This window comes from Sander vitreus, chromosome 15 (assembly GCF_031162955.1).
Source record: "Sander vitreus isolate 19-12246 chromosome 15, sanVit1, whole genome shotgun sequence".
Classification (NCBI taxonomy): Eukaryota; Metazoa; Chordata; class Actinopteri; order Perciformes; family Percidae; genus Sander; species Sander vitreus.
In genome coordinates, this window is record NC_135869.1 from 16,600,379 (window position 1) to 16,623,248 (window position 22,870).

The 22,870-nt window shown below is 39.9% G+C and overlaps 1 protein-coding gene across 2 annotated transcripts in view; it reads left to right on the plus strand.

Annotated features, from left to right (window-relative positions):
- The window catches only part of gcgra (glucagon receptor a), a 40,031-nt gene that overhangs the window by 8,642 nt on the left and 8,519 nt on the right, over nt 1-22,870 (plus strand). Inside the window, exons 1-7 of one of the 2 annotated variants that reach the window (XM_078270271.1) lie at nt 18,793-18,846; nt 19,213-19,360; nt 19,843-19,939; nt 21,176-21,283; nt 21,396-21,490; nt 21,669-21,763; nt 22,511-22,700. In XM_078270271.1, the coding sequence (XP_078126397.1) occupies nt 19,307-19,360; nt 19,843-19,939; nt 21,176-21,283; nt 21,396-21,490; nt 21,669-21,763; nt 22,511-22,700 (639 nt within the window). In that variant the 5' untranslated portion in view covers nt 18,793-18,846; nt 19,213-19,306. Of the gene's footprint in view, nt 1-18,792; nt 18,847-19,212; nt 19,361-19,842; nt 19,940-21,175; nt 21,284-21,395; nt 21,491-21,668; nt 21,764-22,510; nt 22,701-22,870 lie in introns of those variants that run through there. The other variant, XM_078270270.1, reaches the window with a different exon arrangement.

Consider the following 22,870-nt stretch of genomic DNA (forward strand, 5'->3'; position numbering starts at 1 on the left):
TAAAAAGAACCCCTCCTCTCTTGCAACGTGTGTGGGTCGAGGGTCAAGTGTAGCTCCTTTTTCTCCCCAACACGGCCTATTATCCCAGTACAGAGCACAAACAACAGTCACTTTATCTCATCAACTGCTCAACTGGAAACTGTCGCAACCATGCCTTTACCATTGGCCCTGGGTCGCACGCTGTCCACATGACAACTTCCCTCCAGCCAGAAATACGCTGCAAATACAGAAATGATGCAAAAAGAAAAGCACACAATCCCCAAAAACAAATGCAACAACGATTGAGATTTCTCTTGGCACAGCTACCAGAAGACTTACAACTTTCAGACAGGTTTCTCACGTCACATCTACGTCTTCGAGCTCAGTTGGAGGCTGCGCAGTAACGCTCAGCCATCACCGGAAAAGTGCTTCTAATATCCTTCACTGGTCTCCGTCCAGAGCAACGGGATCTGTTGGTCCATTCTTATATACTGTCCATGGTATTTGCAGAGTGTTTGTGTACTTGGTTGTGTTGTGTGTATTTGCAGCGCGTTTGCTAAATGCTGCGCATGTGTTGTCAAATCTATGAAGATATTTTCTTAATTTGCTTGTGTTTCATTAAGTTGCAATGCGTTTGCCCCTGTTGGCCACCGTACAAAGCCCCCATACTATGCAGCAATTACCCTTTTCAGACTTTTTGTTTTTGATTGATCAAATGTGCTTTTCTGTGCGACAGTTTGATTTTTAAATTACTACTGAAACGAAAAACACTGTAATTTAAAGATTGCTCTCTTTCTGACGTAAAGGGTACATAATCAGCAGCTTATTTGTGTTTCCCCCTTTTATCTTTATTTTCTTTTACCCGAAGTATTTTATTAGCTGTGTTTGTCGCATGAGGACCTAATTTAACGCAAACTACAGTGATTTGATTCTTTCCACTCTTTCAGATGGAAACACAACAACACATGCCTAGGGACATACAATCTGTATGACAGTTTAATTCAATCTGCTCCTTCTGGGTATTTTTTTACTGGAAATTACTATAATCTAAAAACAATGTGCTTTTTTTACCCCAATTTTAGATGTATTAATTATTCCTGCTATTATTTGCTTTAACCCTTGTTTGTATGTTTTTATTTGTGGTGTGAAGCAATTGTAACTTTAAAAAAGATTATTATATTAAATACTTAGAGACATCAAATTGTGGGACAAAAGCACCTGATGTTTTCGCCAGACTTTAAAAACGCTCTATGTGGAAGCGTCTTTATACTTTATAAGGCGAACAATCACAATAGAGAGAGTAGAAATGATTAAAAAATAAAATGTTCACTCTAAAATGAACGGTGGACCAGAATTTACAGCTAATTTGTTTCTGGCTGGAGGGAAGTTGTCATGTGGACAGCGTGCGACCCAGGGCCAATGGTAAAGGCATGGTTGCGACAGTTTCCAGTTGAGCAGTTGATGAGATAAAGTGACTGTTGTTTGTGCTCTGTACTGGGATAATAGGCCGTGTTGGGGAGAAAAAGGAGCTACACTTGACCCTCGACCCACACACGTTGCAAGAGAGGAGGGGTTCTTTTTAATGCCTTGTAGTGTGGATCTGAGCAAACAGCAAATGGCTCAATACCGTTACCTCCTCCAGGGTTTACAAAGCAGTTCAGAGAAAAGCAAAACCTTTTTGTTTTATTTTATCTTCCTGTGTCTGCCTGGTATTGAATCTCCTGTGTTGAATGTTTTAACTCTACCCTGCATGGAAATGTTTCTGTGTGCACTAAAGAGGAATTTACTTCCCACAGGACTGTCAGGTTAAGTGAGATTTGAGCCAGATATGAACACTTTCAAACTCTAAAATCTGATCTACAACTTGACCAATGGCGACCCATGAACAGTGCACATGACCCCTGTTCAGTCAACACTGGAGCATGTAGGCCTGTCACCACCAAACAAGAGAAAACATATCTCAAACATAGACTTAATATTTACAGTCTATGATCTCAAAGCAGTTGCACACAGTTTCACAACGGTGCACACCGTTCTGAGATTGAACGTGCCCCGGCTCTCTTCCATTGTGTAATCTGGATGCAGCGTTTTTTTTGCATTTGTTTTCGGGGATTGTGTGCTTTTTTTTTTTGCGTTGTTTCTGTATTTGCAGAGTGTTTGTGTATTTGGTTGTGTTGTGTGTATTTGCAGCACGTTTGCTAAATGCTGCGCATGTGTTGTCAAATCTATGAAGATATTTTCTTAATTTGCTTGTGTTTCATTAAGTTGCAATGCGTTTGCCCCTGTTGGCCACCGTACAAAGCCCCCATACTATGCAGCAATTACCCTTTTCAGACTTTTTGTTTTTGATTGATCAAATGTGCTTTTCTGTGCGACAGTTTGATTTTTAAATTACTACTGAAACGAAAAACACTGTAATTTAAAGATTGCTCTCTTTCTGACGTAAAGGGTACATAATCAGCAGCTTATTTGTGTTTCCCCCTTTTATCTTTATTTTCTTTTACCCGAAGTATTTTATTAGCTGTGTTTGTCGCATGAGGACCTAATTTAACGCAAACTACAGTGATTTGATTCTTTCCACTCTTTCAGATGGAAACACAACAACACATGCCTAGGGACATACAATCTGTATGACAGTTTAATTCAATCTGCTCCTTCTGGGTATTTTTTTACTGGAAATTACTATAATCTAAAAACAATGTGCTTTTTTTACCCCAATTTTAGATGTATTAATTATTCCTGCTATTATTTGCTTTAACCCTTGTTTGTATGTTTTTATTTGTGGTGTGAAGCAATTGTAACTTTAAAAAAGATTATTATATTAAATACTTAGAGACATCAAATTGTGGGACAAAAGCACCTGATGTTTTCGCCAGACTTTAAAAACGCTCTATGTGGAAGCGTCTTTATACTTTATAAGGCGAACAATCACAATAGAGAGAGTAGAAATGATTAAAAAATAAAATGTTCACTCTAAAATGAACGGTGGACCAGAATTTACAGCTAATTTGTTTCTGGCTGGAGGGAAGTTGTCATGTGGACAGCGTGCGACCCAGGGCCAATGGTAAAGGCATGGTTGCGACAGTTTCCAGTTGAGCAGTTGATGAGATAAAGTGACTGTTGTTTGTGCTCTGTACTGGGATAATAGGCCGTGTTGGGGAGAAAAAGGAGCTACACTTGACCCTCGACCCACACACGTTGCAAGAGAGGAGGGGTTCTTTTTAATGCCTTGTAGTGTGGATCTGAGCAAACAGCAAATGGCTCAATACCGTTACCTCCTCCAGGGTTTACAAAGCAGTTCAGAGAAAAGCAAAACCTTTTTTGTTTTATTTTATCTTCCTGTGTCTGCCTGGTATTGAATCTCCTGTGTTGAATGTTTTAACTCTACCCTGCATGGAAATGTTTCTGTGTGCACTAAAGAGGAATTTACTTCCCACAGGACTGTCAGGTTAAGTGAGATTTGAGCCAGATATGAACACTTTCAAACTCTAAAATCTGATCTACAACTTGACCAATGGCGACCCATGAACAGTGCACATGACCCCTGTTCAGTCAACACTGGAGCATGTAGGCCTGTCACCACCAAACAAGAGAAAACATATCTCAAACATAGACTTAATATTTACAGTCTATGATCTCAAAGCAGTTGCACACAGTTTCACAACGGTGCACACCGTTCTGAGATTGAACGTGCCCCGGCTCTCTTCCATTGTGTAATCTGGATGCAGCGTTTTTTTTTTTTTTGCATTTGTTTTCGGGGATTGTGTGCTTTTTTTTTTTGCGTTGTTTCTGTATTTGCAGAGTGTTTGTGTATTTGGTTGTGTTGTGTGTATTTGCAGCACGTTTGCTAAATGCTGCGCATGTGTTGGCCACCGTAGCTTTGACTGCAAAGGTCTAAACCAGCAGGGTATGCAACTGTTGAAGTGAAACTCAGTCAATCATTACACAACACAGTGTTTCTTTTTCTGTTTTCAACTCTTCAAAAAATCTGTAAAGCCGAACAACTCTTTCACTAAATTGCTCATGAAATGATTGTGACTTTAGAGTATTTGCTTCCAACAGAGCTTTAGATCATCATTTGGATAATAGACCTCAACCAGAAAATGTGCCAGTTCTTAAAAATGATGAAACCACAGGGGTAGTTTTGGCTTACTTTCCCTCCAGCCTTGGGGATAAGATTCATTTGAAAATACACATGAGCTGTGTATAAGCACAGGAGTACTGTATGTGATTTTGATACAAGATATGGTATGCCTGAGTGCAGTTCATGCACGGTGAGTTACTGCAACATACAGTATCCACAGTGGAGATTTTTTCCACTACTGGGAGAGAGAGTCAAAGTGTATAACTTCAGAATAATGCTCTACAGACATGAAATAAGAATATATAGGACATAGACATGCATCTGGAAGAAACAACTTTTGTTTTATTGATAGATAAAAGAAAAGAGCAGAGCTCGTCATATCACATTAAATATAGTATGTATCGACGATGTTTCATTTCCGGGACTGTTCAGGTGCCGCGGTGTGATTTGAAAACCTTCAACAGTCTTAATGTAACAGCTGGACAGTTGGAAGTTGGACAGCTGGAAGTTATACACTCATTGGCTTTCTTACTGAAAGTTTGATGAGAAGATTGATATCAGTCCTAATGACGAGAGTGTATCAATCTTCTTATCCAGCTCTTGGTAAGAAAGTTATTTTAGAGTAGGTCTACACACAATTCTGTTACTTCAAAATTGTGGTCTTCATGGTCTTTGTTAGGTGATTTTAATAATTTCTTTTAAACCTTTCCTTAAGAGAGCAACATAACACTTATCTTAAACCTCCACCACATAACCAAATGTGCATAATTGATTGTAGGAGTGAACACTGCTACAGTGCTGCTTGTAGTTAGTGCTACAGGTGGCTGACATAAAGGAAGGGATTTGAATTGCACACAGTGTCAAAGTAGTGTCAGACTAATATCTTCCAGAGGAGTGTTTTTGTCTGTTACCTTGCAATGAATGAAGCCTTTCTCTTCAGTTTTCAGTGGTGGTAATTGTTAGTGAGAGTTGAAAAACAAAAAGTCCTCCTGCGTCACCGAAGAGACTGCTGATGTCATGTGTTTTTGACCCGAGGGCCGGGACGTGGGCCTCCACATGCTGTGTACACAGCGGGAGACATTGACCTCCATCACACATGTAACACACATACACACTCCTTGCTGAGGGCTGGCACAAAAATACAGGAAACGCCCACACGGCTTAGTGTTGGTTTTAGTGACTTAATCAACCCTCTGTACAAAAGCATTTGACAAACTTTGAAATACTGTTTTTGGCTCACTAAAAAAAAAAACATCTTTTCCAAGAATAATTTTTACATTATTATTATGTATGCATGTCTGACAGGCATCCTGCCAGCCATCAGTGCTATGATCTGTGCGTTATAAGATACTGTGTGTGTGATCAAACTCTCTTGCTCTTCAAATGGATTCTTTTTTTTATCATCAGTAAATTATTATGTTATCTCTGAGATGGATGTTGCAGTAATGTCACACCCTGCTCCTAAGATTTCAGTTTCTGTGGAAAAACAGGACTTAAGGTTGGGGCATGCAAGGAAATTAGTTCACGTCCAATGAACTTTGTCCAACCTCGTCAAACCAAAGTGTTTATAGTCGTTCCTAACGGCCATACTCAAAGCCCATGTTTATCATGTTCACCATCTTATTTTAGCGTGTCTTTCTACATTTTCTATGTAGCACTGAACACAAAGTTCAGCTGAGGCTGATTTTTTTTATGTTCTTTTTCTTCTTAGAAATCAAAGTATTCCACAAATTGAAATTGTGACCACCAAAGTGATTACAACTCATCCTGAGGGTGACATGAATGTCTATATGAAATGTCATGGCAATCCATACTATAGTTGCTGCAGACTGACACTGCCATCCTTGGAGCAAAGTTTGTGAAGTCTTTTTAGGCCAAGTGATGCATTAACAATAAATGTACAAAAACCCCTCTGAATTGAAACTCACATGCTGTAGATGCATGTGAACGGCTTGGGGAGCAAAGATGTGACACAAACAAGCAGTGGACAAGTTCACATTGTATTAAAATCAGTAGATGATTAGATTCATTTTCAGTCATTAAACCTTCATATTATGTTAACAAAATATATATATATATATATATATATATATATATATATATATATATATGCGCAATATGCAATGACCAGGCATGTCAAATTAGCAGTTTTTCTGTTGAATGCAATTGGGTGTCCTCTAAAATTTGGTCTGTATTGAGTCTTAACATGAAGTCTGTTTGAAGTTGCACTCTGCTGGCATTTCATCATGCTGTGTATACACCTCAGAACTGAGCAGGGCATTTATTTATTTTTCTTTGATGACCCCCATCACCTGTCTGTAGCTGACCGACTCGCTGGCTTCTTCTTTCTGTACGCTGATTCATGCCTGACTGTCGCCTTTACAGCTCTCTCCTGTATGGGAAATGAACATTTTACATTTTAGATTTAGTACTCAATGTAATGATTTTGGCATTTTGACATGATGAATGAGTGACTCAACCTTGTCATGATGCTAGTTTTTCTTTTGTTTACTTGATCATACATAAGGCCAGGCACTCTGAAAGTCTTGCCATGCCGCATGAAGTAAAGAGATTTGATTCATCACATCGACTCTGTAATTACTAAGAGATCTAGAAGAATTTCATCGACACCTGTCAAACCTCCTCTCCTGTTTTAAAGAGCTTCCATTAGCTAATGTGCTTTGATGTAAACTAAACACTTCAAATATTCATTACAAATCAACACACTGCTTCTATTATTCATGCTCTCCATAGCCCCGAGCTCAACTGCTGAGGGTCTTTCAAGAGCTCAAGACAGCATCACACAATAGCCATCCAAATAGATAGACAATAGATCTTATTTGCAAACATATGAGCAAATGGATGACCGACACATTTAAATTCAATCCACTTCTTTACGTATGCCCTTTTCTAGCCTGTTAGGTTATCACTCGCTACAGGGTGTAACTTCTCCAGCGAAGCTTTGAGGGAGATAATCCATCTACAGCAGTGATATGTGCCTAAAGTTTTTCTGTGTGTGATTCCTCCTCAAAATAATTTTTTTTAGAGTTAGGACCTAAGCTTAGATGTAAAATAAGAATTGTGTAAATGTAAAGACTCATCGTGAAGCACTGATGGTTAAGGGTTAGTGGATTGGGGAGTAAATGTAGTCAGTCAAGGGTCCTCATGAGGATAGACGTACAAGAACATGTGTGTGTGCATGTGTATATTTTGTGCTCATCTGTTTTACTGCTTAATTAGTCTCTGTTTGCCAACTACATTACCTGCATTATAGAACCACCTAAGTGTTTCTAACAGGAGTGTTTTTGCAGGCTGACATAACTGCAGCTGTGACACACCTCTCTTACAGCAAACTGACTGTGCTATTTTGTACTGCTGTACTACTTCCATGGCTCATTTATTTTTTTTTTAACCAGTTTGTGTCTAAAGAATTCCCAGAAAAAGATTAGTGGAAAGTTTATTTTCTATCCATCACACATCGAAAGCTTGCTTTGCTTCCCTCTTGCAGTAAACAGTGTCCAAGCACAGGCAGCTCAAAATATGCTGATAGAAAGTGAAGAATACATTTGGTTAATGTTTGATTTGGGCAGCAAATGTTTGCTTTATTAATAATCTGATTTTCACCAAAAGGTTTCTTCTTTATTGATTTTTCTTTTTTTTCTTTGATATCAAAATCAAATACTGTTAAATTCTTATATTTTTTATAGTTTAAGTCCTAACGATTAGTCAGTCGACTTTTCAGCACAGAACCCCCCCCAGATGAAATGTATAGACTGTAGGCGGTTTTGGATTTATTCTTAGCATTCTTGATCTATATTACATCTACAGCTATTGGAGCTGCTTTCCTTCCCTCGCTCTCACTACTGCTCGCTGTTGCGTGACAAATTAATATCTTGTTTGCCACACTTTCTCATGAATGAGTAAAGATGTTGATGCTGCCTAGTGCATGCCAGTACTCTGCAGTGATGAGAGGTAGGATGTGTTATACTGTATGTTCTTTTCTGATGTAGAGACTCGGGAACTAATAACGCCGTAGGTCTTGTCTGCCTAACTAAAAACAAACCAGGCAAGAAGCGTTGGGCGACATACAGTCCACGTCCATGGATCAGCTCTGTGTATCTAAGGCTGAAGATAACGTCTGTTACTGCGACCCCAGACTGTTTGTGTGGTTATTTCATTCATAAGTGGGTTTAGTTGCAATAGGTGAACTCATAGCTCTTCATGGGAGAATACATGTCACTTGAGGCCTATGCATCGCTGCTGCTCAGAACAGAACAAAAGCGTTACCATACTTGCCTTACACTCACAGAGACTGTTTTTTTAATGAAATACACTGAAGCACCCTTGTTTTTTTGTTGCTAACGAGCAGCTGGAGACAGAAACAAAACAACTTAGCTATGCATGAAAAAAACACAAATGAGACACCTCTGGCAAACCAAAATTATTTTGGGAGCATGACAGAACACTTGAGTCAAAGTTTACATAATGATGGCTTTAAGCATCTACACTGTAAGTGTGTGTGTTTGTGTGGGTGTCTTTGAGAGGTGAGTAAGAGCGAGTGGCAGAGCATAATGTGTGTATAACTGAGAAGATGGAATGGCAGATATATCGCTTTGCTTATCTCTCCCAAGTGGTTAATGAGGAATTGAGTTCATTTAGATAAATTATGATACAGATGCTAAGAGGTGGAAATGGAGTGAGATAACATGGATATATATTAGTGAAGGGGTGGGAACTGTGGGAGCCAAGTGAAGTCGAGACAAATCACCTTGATTTACTTTATATTTTTCAGTGGGCAAATCCCCCCATTATACCAACAGAATATGCTTTAAGATTAACAACTATGAACAATCTTGGATGTCTTCTTATTGCCAGGTCACATTGTTGTGACGTCACAGGTTTTTAAATCACTTTTTTTGGCTCAAGGTTTTTCAAATATTAAAAGTCCATTGATTAAAAATATAATAGAAAGAGTCTTAATCAACATTGTTTGCAGTTCGAGGTGTCCTTGCAAAATCTTTGCAATTGTGGCCTTTTGGGAAAATCCTTTTTGGGCTGCAGGGGAATTTATTGTTGCAATACTGTGAGTGGCCACTGGAAAAAAAGACTGCAAGGCTTGAGCAGTGACACCATATGCAGTTCTTATTATACATCCATGTTTTAGCCCATATACAGACTGTGGTTTAGCCCAAGCAACAACCTCCGGTGCTTAAAAAAAATCAAGCCAATGCGGAAGTGCCAAAAACTGCAGTTTATCGAGTGGCCACTTGAGGCTGGATCCAAAAGGGAGTCAATTCCCATAGACCCAATGTTAAAATGCCCAGCTTTACAGCAATATAAAACATGTTTACAACATGGTATATTCTCTATAGCTAAGTTCCCCCTTTATGTCATAATGAACATGTCTCGTATATCCCTTTTCAGCAGGTGGTATTGAAAATGCAGTTGTGGAGGTCTTTCAGAATAACAGGTTATGTTCATTGTATCAAAGCAATTTGTCATCCAGTGAAACAATCTTATAGCAATAAAGTTTTGGCCCAGAGGGCAAACATCAAACTGAGGCTACACAGACTTGTTAGTGGCATACATTCAATTTTGTGGTTATGATCTCCTCAGGGGATTTGATGGTACTAATAATAAAATAAAACAATACCAGCCATATCCTCTCTATTACAGGAGTGATTCAACCAACATTCACTGAATGAATGCTTTTACGACTGTTTACAGAACCCCCACAGAAGCTTTAAAGACCCTCTTTCCTGATGCACAGGAGGAGATGTGATGTGTATGTTTCAGAAAAGCTAAAATAGCAACTGGTTTGGTGATGGCACAGTGGATATGACACATGTATTTGGTGCCGGCGATCCGGGTTTGATTCCCACTGTGATATGTCAACCAATGTGTCCCTGAGCGAAACACTTCACCCCTAGGTGCTCCAGAGGCATGCAACCTCTGACATATATAGCAATTGTAAGTCGCTTTGGATAAAAGCGTCAGCTAAATGACATGTAATGTAATGTAATGTGACATAAAAATGAAACTGCAGAAAAAACATATGAAACCATTGTCTGCATTGTCTTTATTGTTTCCTTGACCTTCTTTCTTTTCTAATTTAATGGTGCATTTTCAGTCATGAATGCAGAGAAGGATTGCAATTGCACTAATGTCAAAAATATCCAAGGTTATGGTTAGTTACCTCTTTTTAAATGTCCCATGTCTGTGTTTCTATTAAGCAGCCTTTGAGCACACCGTGTGAACTCTTCCCCTGCAGCCTCTCCTTTTTTTGGGGGCTGTACTGCCTCGCTTAATAAGGTTTAAGAGATTCACTGTATCTATGTATGGGGTCCACTATGCTGTGCAGCTTTGCCACTGTGTATGATAAACCAAGTGTTTGATAGATTCCAGGCTTATGGCGGAGTGACAGAGCAGCGACGAGGAGCTCAGGGGATTACTACACATAAACACTGGCTGCCAGTATCCATAAGAGCTTGACGTTCAATAGATGTGGCTACACAAAGAGGTCACATGGTGTAGGGCTCACACAATCCCTTTCATAATTCAGCAGGTCTATTTAGAGTTATCTCATAAACATTAAATATTACAGAGTAGGAGGGCTTGTGTAAGGTCTTCTGCTGAACATATATATTTAACATTAAATGACGCTGGTTTTTGCGTGTGATAAGAGTGCAAATTGGGAATATCTCTGAATGTGGCAACATTAAAAGGAAGTCACAGTAAGTTACAGTACATCCTTTGTGTCTTTTTTCTCTATCTCTTTCTATATGTCTCATCTCTATTGTTTGTTTCGTTCTTATTTCCTTATTTCTGTTCATGGTATTTCTTACAATCCCATCAGTCGCTTGTACAGTACATACATCATATATCAGGAGCAGTCACATTATTGACCTTAAGTCTCCTGAAAGTGTTAATTGTAGCTCTTTGATTTTTTTTTTTTTTTTAGATCTGTTTTGTGACTCTGATAAGTCTTATTTTACTCCTCATGGTGTGATTTGTCTTTTTTAAACTTTTTTATTTCCCTTGGGGAGAAATTGTGTCAAGAGAAAGTGAAAGGGATTTTTTTTCCCTTTTCCTTAAAATCTGTTTAGTTCCCTGAACAGATCCACTTACCACCAGACTTAATTAGACAGGTTTATCATGTGGTTCTGATCACAGTGTTTGTTCGTCAAACAGCGGCTCCTGTCCCTGAACTCCAGCCCTTATTAGGACTAAGTGGAGTTGTACAGTGTCAGAGCATCACAAGTAAAGCCCCTGCCAGTCATGTTATGAAGATACAATTTTAGTCATAATTGTGACTTTTACTGTAAAGTAATAAAAGCAGCATCATTGAATTGCTCAGCTGTTGGAACAAACACAAACCAGTGGTGGTCACAAACCAGTTTGGCCATTTATCAAGCTACATCCTTTCACACGTACAATTATGTTGACACCACAAACAGAGTAGCCTTACCATTCTCTTTTGGCACAGGAAAATGCTTTTAATAAATGTCACATTGTTTTCTATTCCTCGATAGTTGAGTCAGTGTGTTTGACTTGTCATGCTAACTTGCAAGTGTTGATAGGTGCAATTGCTGTGTTCGTTTCGCTCATTAATTGCTTGTTTATACCAAGTCTCAGGTGATTGGTGTTAATGTCACAGGGAGCTTTATAACTGTGACAAAGCAGTCCTTTTATTCTCAAGAGACAATTCTGAAATTCTGTTCTAGTTGTGTGCTTTATATGCTGCTCTTGTAGAAATATACAATCACAAATCACTGGTTTGCATTTGTTGCCCTGATGAATTCATTTAGCAGCCTTCCACTGGATTTAAGAGTTTTTAGGAGCTGAATTGATTCGGGTTATAAATGGTCCCTCATTTTGATGCTCAGGGGGGTTCAGTTATTGGTTGCGATTATTGACCTGGTTGCAGTGTTGGAAGAAGTATTCAGAAGCTTTGCTTTGCTTAATTTACACATATTCATGTTTTAAAGATAAAAGTAAAAGTAGGTAAGTATTATCAGGAAAATGTACTAAAAGTATCAGAAGTAGGCTAAAAATACACATTATGTAAAATGGACTCTGCCAGTGATATGTTTGTGTTACTACCAATGCATTAAAGTATAAACAGCATTTTAATGTTGTAGCAGGTTTAGGTAAAGCACATTCTAAGTAGCCTAGTTGTTGTCATGGTTGATAGTTAAATCAATAATAATGCATCATATTGTATACAAGCATTAAATATTTTTATATTATATGTGGGAAAACTTACCCTGATATCATTCTAATAAGTTCAATTTTATTTATAGTGTCAAATCATAACAGGAATTATCTCAGGACACTTTACAGATAGTCAGTCTAGACCACACCCTATAATTTACAAGGACCCAACAATTCCAGTGATTCCCCCAAGAGCATGCATGAATGTGTAAGTGTGACAGTGGCAAGGAAAAACTCCCTTTTAGGAAGAAACCTCAGACAGACCCAGGCTCTTGGTAGGCGGTGTTTGACGGTGCCGGTTGGGGGTATGATGAACAATGGCAATAATAGTCACAATAAAGATATTGTAATAGTTATAATAGTTCATGGTGTCGTAGAGCACAGCAGGGCGTAACAGGGTGTGGCAGGGCGTTGGCCGGACATAGCAAGTCGAAGCCGGGCATTGCAGTGCGCAGCAGGGTGTAATGGGGCACAGCAGGGCGTAGGGCAGGACCACGGCGACAGCTGCCACCATGATGAAGGTGCCATCATGATCCAAGATGATGATGCTGGGCGGAAAAAGAACATAAGGACTCCGGGGAATAAGCTCCCCGGAGCTATGTTAGTAACAAGCATTTCTGTGACACGAATACACACAGATGGAAAGAGAGAGGAGAGAGAAGCTCAGTGTGTCCAAGGAGGTACCCCGGTAGTCTAAAACTATAACCGCATAACTAAGAGCTGCAGAGAAAGGGAGTACATTGAGTTTGGTGACATCATACTACCTTTAACCTGACTAAAGGTCCAATCAGCCAGAGTAATTGGATATGTGGGTGTCAAATACATATAGTGGAGTAAAATGCACAATATTTCCCTGAAGCAGAAGTAGAAGTGTAAAGTTGCATATAAAAATACGTAAGTACAGTACAAGTACCTTTATAATTTCATTCAAGTAAGCACTTAAGTAAATGTTCTCACTGCCTGGGTGGATTACATGCACTGAGGTTCTCTGCTTACACACACAAATACAATGTTGACCATTCTTGCTCTGTGTGATGCAATTTGCCAAAACACTCAAAACTGGCATGAACAGAGATCTTTCACTCATATTATTCTAATTACCAGTTAATTAGGTGCATTCACTCCATTTAATGAATGCAGTGTTTCTGTCTGTCACCTTTATACTATTACAAGCACCTTTCAGTGCAATTACATTTTCTCAGATTGTGATTCTTGGCATATTATGTCTGACATATATTGTAAAGACTGTACTTTTGGCTTGACACATTGGCAGTGGCTGAGGTCTGCTGTGTGGGCCAGCTTTACTGCTGATGAGATGTACATTAAAGGTTGGATCTGTAGTTGGAGCAAGAAGGTTACCACAGAAACAAGTAATACAAACTATGCAGACATTTCCTCAAGTCCTTTTCCCTGCGTCTTTGTGCCAGCCAGTGAATAATATCAGCAAGTACACAGGCAGAAACAAATAAGATACGTGCTGAGCTAAGCTGAGACCAGACAGTATCTACAGGATGGTGGTCCGGCTCTTTGCTCAAACTGGCAACAATAGTGGTCTGTAATTAATCTGGTTGTCATCTCAGGCAACTGATCTTTGTTCATTTTAGTTAGAAGGCAACGGCACAGCTGGAAATTGTTGGCTTGTGTTATCAGGAGGTGTGATTGTCCTGGCTTGGCTCATGATCAATATAATCCTCTTTTTAAAAGCAGTGTGCCTTGTGTAATGGAAATCTTAACAGTTTTGTGATAAAGAGCCCACAACAGGTTCTCCCAGGAGGAAACTGATTGCCTCTGCAGTGATGATTACTATACATCTTAAACTGGACGACTCAGTGCATGCAACAGAAACAGTGTAGGATGGTGAACACGGTAACAGAAAATCAAAGGGTCCCTGTAGGGTTGATGTTGCTTCACAGCAGGCACAGATCACAGGTCCAACAAACACCATGAAAGAGAGTATGAAACAGCATCCAACTCTTCCCACACGCATGTACAACAAAGAAAAGCCCCACACACTCCCACTTACACAATACAGGTACATCTCAAATGTTATACAACCGTTTGTCATTGCTCACCCACATTCATCAGATGTGACCTCGGAATGAGAATGTTTTCAGAAGAGGCTTAGAGCATCCGGCTGCCGGGTCACTGGAGCCATGACCCAAATGGGACACAGGTGAGTCGCACTCTGCTCCCTCACATTGTAACAGGGTCAGTGACAAACATTTCGAGCAGTTCAGAGGTTAGCCACATTACACAGCTGCTGAAATCTGTACCACTGTATTTCACATGTTTATTTTAGGCTTAACACTATCTAAATATGTTGCACACACTACTGTTCATGTCACGTTGTCGTGTAAAATAGACACAGTATCTTCTTCCGGTCCATGTTTAATAATTAAAAAAAGTTTGGGTGTTGGCCAGTGAAAATAACTTTTATATATTGACTGGAGGCTGTTAATACTTTATGTTTTCCTCCCACTAAAACATCTCTGGAAGCTAGGGAGAGGAGACAGGTGATGAATAATTAAATGTTGTGTTACTGCTGTGTGTTACTATTAACATTAAGTGATCCCCTGTATTTTTGTACAGATTTTATTATTTCCTAGATGTTGGAAAAGTTAGCTAATGAACTACTATATTCCGGAGCAGTGAAATAATTGTGACTACTAAGTTCTATGCAAACACAAAGCATCTGAATAATCAAGTGAGTGTGTTGATCCTTCAACACAATGTTGTACGGCGTACCTGCTGACACATTTGACTTGCATATTCATTGAAGTACTGTACAATGTCACATTGTTACTTTTGAGCACATTTCTAAAATGCATGCAGCATGTAAGAGCAACTTAAGCTCAGTTGTGGAATATTACATCAAGGCAGCAACCATTTCATCAAAACTCACTGAGGCACGGAAAAGGTAAAATGTAGACGTCTGCGTAAGAGGCGGAGGATGAGCAAAACCTTTGACTTGACACATTTTCCAAACACAGCTCAGCAGAGAAACGCCAGCAGGCAGCAAACGATTAGCCAAGCAGCGCATATGATATCCTCTGATGACTGAATCCCCCAGACAGACTGACCAAATTAGGCTACAACCATGATGAGCATGGTTACGTGGATGTTAGCATTAGACTTAGAATGTATATACTGTGCAATATGTTTTAACTAGGGGTATTATCCCTCACAGGCATGTCCTGGATTATGCAGACTTGGTAAAAGTATTTTATATACAGACATTTAAAGTAATATCTCCCCCAAAAGTCTTAAGCTCTGTCAGCTATTGGTGAAGATAATTGGGTTGATTTTGTTGCGCAATAAAACATTGAAAGTTAACTTCAGGACTTGGCACCAGTTTTTCAGGATCAAAAAGCAGCAGCGTTTGTATAGATTCACATAGAATCACAGATAGTCATCATCAGGCACACTGGGAGAAGGCTATTGCATAGAGAGAGACAACATACAATATGTGTTTGGATGAGAGCAGCTGCTTTCAGTGTTCATGCATGTTTAAGATACACATTGACACTGACACACACTCCAAAAAATTAAATAGGCTTTTGTTGTTAGTCTGAGTTCAATGAGCAGCTAAAGTAAAGCTTCCTCTTTGATATTTGTAAATGTAATTTTCACAGCTGAAGGACTTTCAGCTACAAAACCAACCAGGGGATCTAATACTACTATTTCCCGTCTTTCTTGCAGCAGCCAAGTCGCAGAAGATGTTGCAGCATTATGCTCTGTCTCCTCTGAACTCTGCTTCACCCCATTATCAGATAGTGAGGCTCTCATCCAGCAATGCCATACTTAGTGTAACATCTGCAGCCCTAAGGTATGATGAGGGTGGCGTGCTTTGCCATGGCTTATTTAGTCAGAATACACAAAGTGGTATAACTTTAGAGTTATGCTGCATCTATTCGGTTGAGATCTCTTTTAGATATTTCAGAAACAAAGCTAGATTAGTGAACGATGCTTCAGTAATGATATATACCCAGAGGCCTTATCAATGGCAAGGAAAGTTGTATAAGATGATTGATGCAGGAGAGTTTTGCCTTTACTAGCATTTCTGCATATGGAACGTTGCACGATAGATTGTTGCTCTGGGGCATTTTGTGAACCAGACAGTTATTGTGTTTTCCAAGAGATTTTGTTTTTAACCCTGCTCCCCTCAACCTGCATTCATGCACGCATACTCCCCTTTCGTAATTTTATTTGTTAGACAGTGTAATCAAATTAAAGGTAAGTACTCTCGAACAAACAACAGTAATTGTTAGTGGCCATTGTATTGAGCCATCCAACATGCACTTGAACAAAGAGCAGTTGTTATGTTGTTTGGGACATTCAAGGAATTTGCGTCATTCATTTGTGATTGTCAGTGTATTTTTTTTACAGAAATATTAATAAATGACCAGGCATTATTTAAACAAATAGCTGTCTGTCCTTGCAATCAAAGGGAGCAATGACGTTTTAGTATTTATAGTTTTTTTATTAAAATTGTCTGAAAAAAAAGCATCACACACTGAACACATCCACAGGCAGAGGTGACACTTGGTACCTTGCATCATGATGAGAAACACCAAAGGAAACAGGTTGAGAGGTCCCTCTGGCTCTGCCTGACTCTCAGCCATCGTTCCACCTCTTAAATCAGATGTGCAACAATAGAGATAAGAACTCCAGGTTATTTCCTGGAACAGAGCGCTCTCGGGGCTAAACAACACATGTTCCAGAGGACCTTGATGGGTCTGTATCCTCAAGCCGAGCAATTCACAGCTTACTGGGAGTCCAGAGCTGTAGCTCTAGCAGGATATCATAACAGCAGAATATACAAGCCTAATTAGCCTCACACCTTCAAGCCCATTAGTTCCATTCCAGCTCCCACCTAATGGCCGATGTGATTCCCATCGTCCTGCATTAAAGGCATCCAAGCAGACATGTACGTGACAAATCTGCACAAATAAAGCACAAGAGACTCACAAACATATGTCCTCAGGGTGTGTCTTCTCTCATGTTCTGGCTTTTAGCAGTGAGCATTTCAAGCAGCGAATGCTTATTTTAGGAAATGCCCTATTTTGAGTTCAGCTTTGGGGCATTTGATGAAGTTACATCTAAAAAATATGCAGATACAAAATGAATCAAATCAGAAATTGGCCACATCTGTGATGTGAACAGAGAAGTGTTTTCAGTGTGGTGTTAGCGGTTAGTCACCTGATTGTAGGACACTCTCACTTCAAGAGATTTTTTGTGATGTGGGCTCTACATTTTTGCTGAAAACTTTACAAATATGTGGCCAGTGTTACTAGTGTTGGGACATAAAAATGGGGTCAGAAAGGGTTGAGAAACTCTTTATTTTTTCTCAGTCTTGCGCTCTCATTTTGACATACCCTCTCTCTGTCTCTCTCTCCCTTTCACCATCCCTCCTGCAGGACTCTACCGAGCACTGAGTCTGGTTAATCATTGCTCCTACTTGGTGCTAAGTTGCAGAAAGTGGTGCAGGCCCACTGGTGTGTTAGGAAATCTCTATATGTGTTTGTGGGAAGCCGTATGATCAGGAGCATGTGCTCACCCACATGCGTGTCAGCCTCTCTACTGTACCCGGATAGTACACATGTCATGCACTCACAGAATGATGCCTAAGAACTTTCTCTGGTAAGAACTTACACTTACAGTACAGAGGTTTGGTTTAACAGAGCTTGATGCCCAGTCTGGTGTGATTGGCATAATTTGGCTGTTTTTTGTTTTATGGAATTAGTGTAAAGCATGAAGAGAATGTGCTTTTAACGTCCTAATGAGCTGTAACAGATCCTGGAGTTCTTGAATCAAGGCCGACATCTCATACCAGATATGCTTCTCTGTTTTAAGCCACCTATGTTGATATATAACTCAGTACATAAAGTTTAATAGCAGTGGAAACTGAATTGTGAATGTCTGATGGCGTTAGGAGGAAAAGAGTCAGTGCTGTGATCTCAGCTGTACTGGGCCTGACCCGACGTCAGGCCAGACAAGAGTAGTTCTGAACCCTGAGGCGCCCAGGGCAATCAGTCAGTATTGAAGCTAATGCTAACTGCATCCTGTGGTCATTACACTGAACAGGCCATTAAGAAAGTATGGTTCTTTGATATAGATATCATCTGAAGTCTGACTTCCACTAGAGCTTTGTAATATATAGGGTGGATACTTACATTGTGACTGGAAGCGCCTGGCGGCTAGTTCAACCCATATTTTAGAAGCTTGTTGACATGTTCAGTCAAAACTAACACTAACAAAAAAACTCTGATTTGAATGTAGGCTTTCTTGAACACACACATTACGTACTGTACATCTGTCATGACACATTGTGCTCTTATCTCTTGAACAAACACCATACCCCCAGTAAACAAAAGTAATTCCAAACACATCAACACAAGCCCATCCTCCTCCCTGCCACAAGACTAGAACAGAATGGAATTTGAAACGTTTTAGCCAAAAATGTTTCCATGGTCAAGGTGTTTTTTGCAGAAACGTTTCAGATTTCGTTCCGTTCTCTGGCTTCAAACCAAATCTCTCAGTGGGAGTTTGCACCATCGATCAATAGACAGGTGAGTGACCTCTGGCACACGCTGACACACACTCGACCAAACACTGACAGGCTTTAGATGAAGGTGGACAGAGAACTGTGAGTTCCTGGGTGAGTACAGCTCTGCTGAGCCACAGCTGTCTTATCACTGGAACAAACAGCATTTCCTGGAGGCATGATGTTTTGATGTTCTGGACATGTCTAGTTCTATCTAGTTCTGGGTAGTCCATCCTGCTATATGTACACCTTGCTCAGATCTTGTTGTAATTATGACCCAGCCTTTTCCTGTTTTGGTCCTCCTCTGCTTCGCATGGCCAAGTTGAGCCGAGGTAATAAGTGGTGTGTTTGCAATGAACTTTGATGGATTGTGTGTCTCTGTCTCATCCAGGCAGTGCGGTGAGCGTAAATAAGCCCCCTTATGAGGTGAAAACCCTTCCCCTTCCTGCAGTATCCCATCTCAGCACCAACAGCAGGAATAAGGGATGTCACGGCTGTTTCTCTTTTCAGCAATGCTGATTGTCTCCTGCAGCATTGAGGTAAGTCCCGAGAGCATGCACACATACTCACACAAAAAGGTGCATATACATGAATACCCTTTTTCCCTAAGGCAAACAGCCCCCATTTAAGTCTGAACTTCATTAGTCACTGGCCTTAACAGTGTGGGGGTGGCTGTTGTTTCTTTAGCTCTGCTGCCTTCTGAAACAAGCCAGAGAGAGTTGTGGTGTGGAAGCCTATACAAACTGTCCCCCTTTTTTAATGACATGATTATTATAGTGTACAATAGATCAGCCTGTCCATACAGACAACGCATTAGAGTGGTACACAGTTTCATCTTGATGGATTATATCCCCATCCTAAGGATGACTTGTTTACAGCTACTGTATATATGAAGTGAAGTAAAACAAATGAATGCCAATTCAGATAACGCACTTATTTTGTCTTCATGGTTCGTGTGAGGCGAATAACCTTCATCGTGTAACTGGACTTTGTTGTTGCATGTGTTCCATCGTTTCCTTAGGTGTCTCCTGCTGCTTCTCTGGAAAAGTTGAAGGAGAGTTGGAAACTGTACATGGAGGAGTGTGTTCGCAACAACAGCCGAGACTCTCCAAGTACCGGTAAGCTGAACATACTGTAGCTAATTTTCAATGGTAAAACCTACAATAACTTAAAAAAATAAATAAATGTAAACACAAACCTGGCATATTATCATCTTCTACATTTGAAATGGAAAACTTGTTAGCATACAGTTACAGCATTTATATACGAAGTAACATATAAGCTTTTATTTGGAGTCGTGTTTCTGGCCACCTGCTGAATGTAAGTGCAATATTCTCTCCTTTTACCTCTGTTTTTGTTCTCCACCAAAAATTATCAATGGGTTTGTCACCTTTCACACACAAGTAGTGGTGTGCCACTGGTAAAATACAATTGTTGATTTTAGGCATTGTAGGCATTAAGGTTATTATCCAGAGAAACAATGAAGTGCAACTTTATGATAACCTATGATTACTAAATCCTAAACATTCCTGAGAGAGTAAATATGAAATATGAAAGATATATATACATATATTTTATATTTATATATATATATATATATATATATATATATATATATATATATATTTATATAATTTGCATTCACAGAGAGAAAATCAGCATTTAGCCTCATCTTGTTGTGCAGTGGCAACTATCTAATGCAGTAGTGCTGGTAATGGTTCGGTTGTACGCTGTCCCCAGACTATCCCTGCTCAAACCGTTGTAAAATCACTCTGCTTGCAGCCGCTCCCAGTTTTTTATTTGCTGCACCACACTCTCTGCTTCCTGGCTCCATCCACAGTGTTTAACTACATGTCGAATGCTGCTCTTCAGTTGCATTATGGCCTGTTAGCTTGTGGAATAGAGGCAAAGAACAGTGACGCTCCAACTTCATCAAAAGTCTGCTTCCCACACTGCACACCAAATCACACCACCTCCATAGCACTCATACATCTGTCCTGTCACCCCATGAGTGTAAAAGTGAATTAGCAGGCGTAGAGGATATGGGACTTTATACACTTGAACTTCCACCTGCCCATACAATAACAGCCAGCACTGTTTGCATCCTCTGAGAAGATGAAAGGTATGGTAGAAGCGGATTGTCCTCTATGGAGGACTTTACTCTGAAGTCAGATGAAATACCATGATGTGTACAGATAATGGGCCACCAGCAGCCATCACTTCAAAGATGTAATTCCATGACCACAAGACCACAACCTCTCCAAGCCACAGACTTAAACAAAGCATAGTGTGTAAGGGCTGTGATTGTATAAAAAAAAAAAATCGGCCATTGTTTTTTTTATTATTATCGCCAGGCCTCGTGTGCAACAGGGAGTTTGACAATTACGCCTGTTGGCCTGATGGACTTCCCAACACCACCGTCAGTGTGTCGTGTCCGTGGTATCTGCCGTGGCACCATAAAGGTAAGAGACGTGAGTTAGGAGATACACACTGTATGGCGGGCATGTTGCCCTGTCCATAATGACTGGACTGTCTAGTAACTCACAGAGACCGTGTGTCTTTGTGTATGTTTAGTTCAACGTGGCATGGTGTATCAGGAATGTGATGTAAACGGCCAGTGGGTGACTGTGAAGAATACCAGTGAGTGTGACTCGAATGATCCAAGTCTGGTAAGAAATGTCTCTCTTGTTATTCTTCCTGTGCATTAGACAATAAATATAGACTTATATTTTATCTGCATTAACTTCATTTAAAGAGCACATGCAATGCAATGTGTACTGTTAAAACTGAAACTAGTCCTCTTAAATAAAGGAATCACATCTAAAATGTGTTTGTCTTAATTTCCAGCAGTACTATGGCCATATTCGAATCATGTATACAGTGGGCTATTCCTTATCACTGGTGGCTTTGGTGTTGGCACTTGGCATCCTTATATTCTTCAGGTAATAAGGATTTTTGGTTGAAATAATTTCTAAGAAATGGGGTAAAGTATCAGGAAACTTACACAGCAGGGAGGGTGAACATTACATTTAAATGAATAGTTAACCATTTTGGGAAATATGCTGTGGAGTGTTGATTGAGTATGATTGGTCACATACATGTCTGTTCATTAATTATACATAAGAGCCATGAGAAAAATACAACCAGCAAACGGTTAGCTTAGCACAAAGACTGAAAAGCAGGGGGAAACCGCTAGCCTGGCTCTGTCCAAAGCTAACACAATCTGCCTGCCAACACCTCGAAATCTCACTAATGAACACATTATATGTAAGTGTAAAATGACATTTGCTGGCTATTTCTTGGCTCTGAACAGTAACTTGCTGGAATCTCTGCTGGTTGCCTGGCAACATCTCCCAGCCAAGAAATAGTCTGGTTTATAATCCCCCGTAAAACAGTGAATTGATGTTTTTACACTTTGGCACTTTCGTATGAATTAAACAAACACGATAATTAGTCAGAGGTGTTGGAGTTTCTCTGTTTAAAGTCTTTGTGCTAAGCTAAGCTAACCAGCTGATGACTGTAGCTTTACTGTATATTTACCATACAGACATGGCAATGTTATCAATCTCCTCATCTAACTCAACGGTGGGATAACCCTATTTCCCAACACCTCAAACTGTATCTGTGAATGATTACAGTGAAAAAAAGACAGACTATCGTGTAGATCATTGTTGCCTCTCATTCGTCAGGAAACTGCACTGCATGAGGAACAACATCCACATGAATCTGTTTGCCTCCTTCATCCTACGAGCGCTGTCTATCCTCATCAAAGACGCTCTGTTGGAGGCCAACATCACATCGCAGGACCTCAGCAGTGACCAGGAGCAGGGATTCCCCCGGGCATCGATGCCTCCGGTGGAGCTACTGGTCAACAATGAGGTCAGTAGTGATCTGCAGCTCAACAACAAGCTATAAAGGAGGTGTTTCACAGGGTTATGTGTTCTTTAGGGAGGGTAGTGTCTAAAGTAGAGTAGTGCAATTTTATTTCCTGGGTAGTTTTGCAATTTTAAAAATTGCAATATAACATTTACCTTCCCTCAATGTACAAT